The sequence below is a fragment of the Sorex araneus genome, chromosome 1, assembly GCF_027595985.1.
Source record: "Sorex araneus isolate mSorAra2 chromosome 1, mSorAra2.pri, whole genome shotgun sequence".
NCBI classification, from domain to species: domain Eukaryota; kingdom Metazoa; phylum Chordata; class Mammalia; order Eulipotyphla; family Soricidae; genus Sorex; species Sorex araneus.
In genome coordinates this window covers 310,975,069-310,981,759 of record NC_073302.1, presented here as the reverse complement: position 1 = coordinate 310,981,759, position 6,691 = coordinate 310,975,069, and the positions used below count along the sequence as shown (strand labels likewise).

General features: G+C 45.0%; 1 protein-coding gene across 1 annotated transcript; it reads left to right on the top strand.

The window, feature by feature from the left end:
* Positions 1–252: 252 nt before the first annotated feature.
* SAP30 (Sin3A associated protein 30) lies at positions 253–5,444 on the top strand. Its single transcript, XM_055118933.1, has 4 exons — positions 253–899; positions 2,463–2,588; positions 3,104–3,202; positions 5,112–5,444. Exons 1-4 carry the CDS (start codon positions 585–587, stop codon positions 5,232–5,234), a joined length of 663 nt encoding a protein of 220 aa, XP_054974908.1. The 5' UTR covers positions 253–584; the 3' UTR covers positions 5,235–5,444.
* Positions 5,445–6,691: the final 1,247 nt, after the last annotated feature.

The window sequence follows — 6,691 nt, the reverse complement described above, 5'->3', positions numbered from 1 at the left end:
TCCTCGTGCTTAACACACACAGACACACACAGAGACACACAGACACACATACAAACACACACACATACACACAAAAACACACATACACACACCCTGGCCCGTCACCGCGCGCGGCATGCTGGGACGCGTAGTTCTCCCCACGGGCCAGGCGCTGAAGTTGCGGGTAATCCCCTCGAAGCCGACTACATTTCCCGTGATGCCCCGCGGCACGGCGGCCGGGGCGTGGCGGGAGCGGGTCCCCTTGCGCCTGCGCGGCTTCGGGGGCCGGAGGGAGGCGGAGGCGCAGCGGTCCAACTGCTGAAGAGTCTCCATGTGACAGAGAGCGGGGTTCCTGCTCCGGCGCCGCCCGAGTCCGCTGCTTGCCGACCCCCGGCACTGTCCCCCGTCCCGGCGCCAGCGGGCACCCGCAGGCCAGCGACGCCGGGCGTCTGAGCGTGCGGCCGGAGGGCTCGGGTGCAGAGGGGCTCGCCGCCGCGCAGAGCGGGCTCCGGAGAGACCCCCGCAGCGTCGCGGGGAGAGAGGGGGAGCTGCCCGGGGAGCGGGGGTCTCTTGTCAGCGCCGGCGCCCCCGAGCTCTGCAGCGACATGAACGGCTTCACGCCGGAGGAGATGAGCCGCGGCGGGGACGCGGCCGCCGCCGTGGCCGCCGTGGTAGCCGCAGCTGCGGCCGCCGCCTCGGCCGGGAACGGGGCGGGGGCGGGCGGCGGGGCCGAGGTGCCGGGCGCCGGGGCCGTGTCGGCGGCGGGCCCCCCGGGAGCGGCGGGGCCGGGCCCGGGGCAGCTGTGCTGCCTGCGGGAGGACGGCGAGCGGTGCGGCCGCGCGGCGGGCAACGCCAGCTTCAGCAAGAGGATCCAGAAGAGCATCTCGCAGAAGAAGGTGAAGATCGAGCTGGACAAGAGCGTAAGTGAGGGCGGGACGACCTTGCCCACCGGGGCCCGGGACGCGGATGCCGCCTCAGCCCCCCGGTGCAAACCCGGGTGAGATCCGTGGGAGGAGGAGGAAGCCCACAACAAAGTCGTTGCAACTCCGGCCGCCACCCCCAGTGCACCCAGCACACACGCACACACACGCACACACGCTCAAACGCTCACACTTGCACGCCGCGGCTCGCCCCCTGGCTCTCCCCCTTCCTGCTTCCTGCGCGATCGGGAAACGAAACAAAGGGGACCGCGGCTCCCAGCGCCCCCGAGGACTTGCCTCGGCGCCCGGCAGCTCCCGGGGGCCTGGAGCCGCCTCCTTTGTTTTGCTGCCCCAGCTGGCGTCCTGCCCCCCCACGCACGCGGGCGCCCTGTTCCGGGGCTCCCGCCGTCCGGAGAAAGTGGCGATCGCGCCGGGACCCGAGCTCCCCGGCCCGGGCGGCGCCCCCCGCCCCCACCCGGATGGACCGCGGAGCGGGGCTGCGGCGGGCCGGGCCGGGCACGCGGGGAGCTGCACGTCGCCGCCGCTGCCGCGCCGCCCTCCGCCCGGGCCGGCCCCGTCCTCCCGGGCGTCTCTGTGCTCCGGACCCGGGCGCAGGGTTTTCAAAAACAGCCGAGGCCGTTTCCCAGAGCGGCGGCTGGCGGTCAATGAATAACAAGATGTCAGAATCCAAGCCGCAGCTTGCACGGGTTTTTTGTTGTTGTTGTTCTTGCTTTTTGCTTTTGCACTTACTTTAGAAATCAAATGAACTTCCTTTGCCTAAGCCTTAAAATAATTTTTTTAATGGAGTGATCTAGTAAGATATAAAGAGCAGGATTTCGAATGTTACTATGCATGACTAAAAGGTTTTGTGCTTTTTTTTTTTTTTTTGAAAAGTTTATTTGTGCTACTTGCACCTACTCAGACAGTTCTTGGATGGTGTTCTTGAGAAACTCATCAGGTACACTGGAGTGATTTTGCGTTGCTCTGGCTGGAAAGCGTTATTAATTTGACACGCAAACAAACGTTTATAACCCAGATTCAGCCACGGTTAGGCTATGAGATGAGTAGTTAATGTGCAGAAATGGATAGTTTTGTTTCTGAGCTGTGATGCTGGTATTAGAAATGAGGAAGCACATATATATGAAGCCACGGAAACTGGATCTTTAAGTAGAAAAATTATTGAATAGTGTGAATTGTGGACATCATCGTTTCACTGGTTAAAAATACAGCATGATCTGACTGATTCAGCCTCACTGCAGTTCGATGACGAAATCCAGAACGTTGGAATTTCTCATTCTTTTCTGTCTCCCTCCCTTTTCTTCCTGGCACCCTTCTCCATTCTACCCCCACAATCCTCTTAACTGTATTGCCAGGTACAGTTTGTTTTAACTAAGTGCGGGACTTAACGTGGGTAAAAAAAAAAAAAAATGTAGTCTTTTTCTTTTTAAACACTGACCTTATTTGACCTTTCCAGTAATTCATCAGGCAGGCCTGTGTATTGTTTATTTCATTAACACATAGACACAGTTTCCTGTACTCATAACCAAAACATTTCTCTTTTAGGCAAGGCATCTTTATATTTGTGATTATCATAAGAACTTAATTCAGAGTGTTCGAAACAGAAGAAAGAGAAAAGGGAGTGATGATGACGGAGGAGATTCACCTGTTCAAGAGATTGATACCCCAGAGGTAGATGAACTTTTATATGGCAAATGTAAACAACTAGTTCATTCTAGAACTTTCATAGAAAAGTGTAAGCAAAGATTATAAATACTTAAAAATATGAAAATGAAAAAAATATATATAAGTTGTTAGCGGGCAGTGATACATGTGGCTGATATGTGTATTTTCACAGGGCAATTCTTATATACATGTTATCTTATAATTTTTTGGTGGGGGTGGTGGGAAGATGGTGTTAAGTCTGGAGCCCTGGGTTCAATCCATGGCATTCCCTGGTACTCCCAGCAGGTAGCCAGGAGAAGCCCCCAGGCACTGCCACTTCGTGTATCCCCCAAAAAGTTATGGTCTTGGTTTTACCATTTATCCTCAGAAGATTAAAATAATACATTTAGAGTTTTTGGTTAAAGGTTTTTAAGTAGTAGAATTAAATTTGTATTGACTTGAAGTTAAAATGCACGCATATCAAAGATAATTTTCAACAAATTTCTGAACTAATTTGTATATATATATTTTTTCTTCCCTAGGTTGATTTGTATCAGTTACAAGTAAATACACTTAGGAGATATAAAAGACACTTCAAACTACCGACCAGACCAGGACTTAATAAAGCACAGCTTGTTGAGGTATATGAGTTTCAAGTAACTTCAAACTTTTTATATAAACAAAACATTCAATTGCTCTTGAAATTGTTAACCTAGCATATATAACATTATAGGTGAACTTAATTTTAAAAATCCATTACTCGGGGAATCTAGTTGCCTTGGTTGTCTGCCACCTAAGTTCCTTTAGGTGATGACTACTTAGGGGACTGGGTGTAGATTTTTAAATACCTACTAATGGTGAATTCAGAAATATTTGAGTGGGATTTTTTAATTCTCCATCTAGAAATATGTTGATTTTAAAAATTTCGTTGCTCAGTAAATGTTTATTGAGCAACCAGGTGAGATACAAAACAAAAAAGTTTTGATACCTTCATTAGGAATATATTTTAAGTTTCTGATGGAATAAGACTATGGATAAGTCCTATGGATAAGACTCCTAATAATATTGCTGTAGCTTACTGATTGAACTATTTTATGTAGAGAGAAGCATGGACTCGTACCCAAACTTTTACTTTGCTTTTGTATAGGACTTTTGAAAACTTTTAAAAGTTGAATTTGTGTGTGTGTGTATGTGAGCGCCCACATGTTTTTTCTCAGGAAATAACAGAACCAAGAAATACGTGCACCACATTATGGTGTATATAGATTTATGTCTTCCAGTTTTATCATTTACAGTAAAAATCCTGGGGCCAGAAAAATAGTGCAGTGGGCAGGGCACTTGCTTGCCTGCATGTGTCTGACCGGGGTTCAATCTCTTGCACTCTATATGGTCTCCCGGAGCACAGACTAGCCAAGAGTGACTGTTGAGTACTGCCAGGTGTGGCCCAAAAACAACAACAAAAATAAATCATGCCTACAATCTTTGATAATCTGATCTAAAAAAAGTTCTAGTATTTCTAGAGTTTTGTCTTGTCAAAAGCTGAGAAACAATTATGGTCCAAATAGCCATAAATACTTGTTTACTTAGAAATGCAGGAATTTGTAAGCGATTCCAAAGTTGGATGACTATAATCTTTAAAATAGTTGTCTTAGTGGTTATTGTATGGAAAACTATCTAAGAAGCTTTATCTTCTAGATGTGCATATCAGCTGTACAGTTCAGCCTAACATATGTCTACTGGTAGGTAAAATGCTCATGTTAGATTAAAATAGAAAAGGCAAAGAAAGAAGTAAGCTTTCCTCTTTTCCTCTTTTCCTTCTTATTCACCCATAATTTTTACTTAGAAAAAGTATCAAGGAATTATAATGAAGAGGACTGTAAATGAAAGAACGGATGGAGTAAATGAATATGTGGGAACATTCCTTTTTTAATTAATTCATTTTCTGGTTTCTGGGTCACACTGAAACATGCTTAGGACTCCTGGCTCTGTACTTAGAAATCACTCCTGGCAGGGCTTGAGGGACCATATGGGATGCTCGGAATTGAACCCTGGTTGTCAGCATGCAAGGAAGGCGCCCTACCAGCTGTAGAACCATTCTGCACCCCCCTCCCCCATGTGTGTGTGTGTGTGTGTGTAAACACTTTAAAACTTTGTCATGGTTCTGTACTACAAAACGATTTCAGCATTTTTTGTATGCTTCTTTCTGACTAGGTTCTGAACCATTGTGTGATACATGTGGATTCTTCCTTTCTGCTTTATTTTATTGATATTTAAAAGTTTAAAGTAAAAGTATTTTTGTCTTAATCTACATTGTAATTATAAAATTTAAGATAAAAGGAATTACACATTCTAATGTATATTTAATGAAAACCACACTATCTCCTGTTTATAGCATCTTACATACTTTCTGTTGATACTTGTTAAGTATATTGTTATTTTAAGGAAAGTACCCTTGTCACATTAAACCTTTTCTTTTGAAGAATGTGGGTGGTTATTTTTAAACAAAATCTGTAAATAATAATTGCTTTCATTTATTTTTTTTCTTTGTAGATAGTTGGTTGCCACTTTAGGTCAATTCCAGTGAATGAAAAAGACACCTTAACATATTTCATCTACTCAGTGAAGAATGACAAGAACAAATCAGATCTCAAGGTTGATAGTGGTGTTCACTAGGAGAGATGGAATTAAGACTAAGACTTGGATATTCAGATGTTAAGACTGTCTATTGTTTTTTCACATGTAGAAATGTTCCTTGTGTATTTTTTCTACAGAGGGTTTTCTCTGCTTTTATTTTCTTTGTTTCTGACTCGTTTAGTTGGAAACTCATGTAAAAATGAGCTTTCCTAGATTAAAGAATATTTTAAATAAAGGTTATTACTATTATAGTTGCTTCAGTGTATTTATTTTGTGAAATACGATTTTTTAAAAATTTTACATTGACTTTTAGGAACCAGTGTTGGTTTAAAAAAATTTTTTTAATTTTTAAAATAACTTTATTAAGTCTTAAGTTACCGACATTCAGTATTCCAACACCAATCCCACTACCATTGCACCTTCCCACCGCCATTATTTCCAATTTTCCCAACCACCTCTTGAGCCTGCCCGCATAGCAGCCCTCAATAATTTATTTTATATTGCTTGTTATTTGTTAAAAGGATGATCAAAAGGTGTTTCCTTAGAAGAAAGTTAGTGAAGATTGTTGTATCTCCCAATGGAGCCCTGATGCCCTTATATAAGACATTACTAACGTGTTGTTACAGGTTAAGCTTTCTGTTTTTATATTTTGTTAATCAAGACTGGTTACCTTTTACATTACATCCCGTCCAATCTGGTGTTCCACTCCTGGTTTATTGGTGTGACGGAGTTTGAGATATTACGCAGCCAAAATTGCAGCCACACACTCCAGGCTATCCAAAATTTTTAACTGGGTGATCCAGCTGAAGTTAAATTCTTAACTGACTGGCATGTGCATGACTGCCAGGCTTCTTGAAGTACAGGGAGATGAAGGAGGTAGCCCATTCCCAATCCCATGAAAGCTGGGGATTTCAGTCACAAAACCCGCATACCTGAGTTTTTCAGCAAACTTATTTCTGGATGAGGCTTGTCAGAGCAGTGGGATTTGGCCTAGAGCATGGTGACGATTGTGGAGTGTGGAGATTTTCTGCTGCCAGGACTCTGGGTAGATGTGGGGCCTCTCCCCCCACCTTTAGGGTTGTGGGACAACTCAATCTTCTGCAGGATCTGGGAGAAATTCTGCCACTTGTTGATTTCTTGAGATTTGTTTCTGAGTCTCTGGATCATGGCCAGTGAAAGCTTACATGGTGCCAGAGGTGGTTGTTGGTGGGCATGACTGCTGAGATTCCAGAAGCACAGGGATATGGGGGGAGTTTGCCCATCCCTGACCCCATGAAAGCTGGAGATTTTCAGTCACAAAACTCATATCCCTGAGTTTTTCAACAAATTTCTGGATGAGGCTTGTCTGAGCAGTGGGTTCCAAGTGGGGAACATGGTAGCAATTGTGGATGGAGTGTGAAGGTTTTCCAATGTTGAGATCTTGATGAAAAGATCTTTCTATTTTTTTTTTGTTTTTGGTTTTGTGGGTTTTTTTTCTTTTTAGTATTAGGAAAGTA

Bases quoted from the DNA above. Each gene is read 5' to 3' on its own strand.
- SAP30 (XM_055118933.1), top strand. From the start codon at position 585: ATGAACGGCTTCACGCCGGAGGAGATGAGCCGCGGCGGGGACGCGGCC. The intron at 900-2,462 runs GTAAGTGAGGGC...TTTCTCTTTTAG, and splicing joins AGATCGAGCTGGACAAGAGC to GCAAGGCATCTTTATATTTG. The intron at 2,589-3,103 runs GTAGATGAACTT...TTTCTTCCCTAG, and splicing joins AAGAGATTGATACCCCAGAG to GTTGATTTGTATCAGTTACA.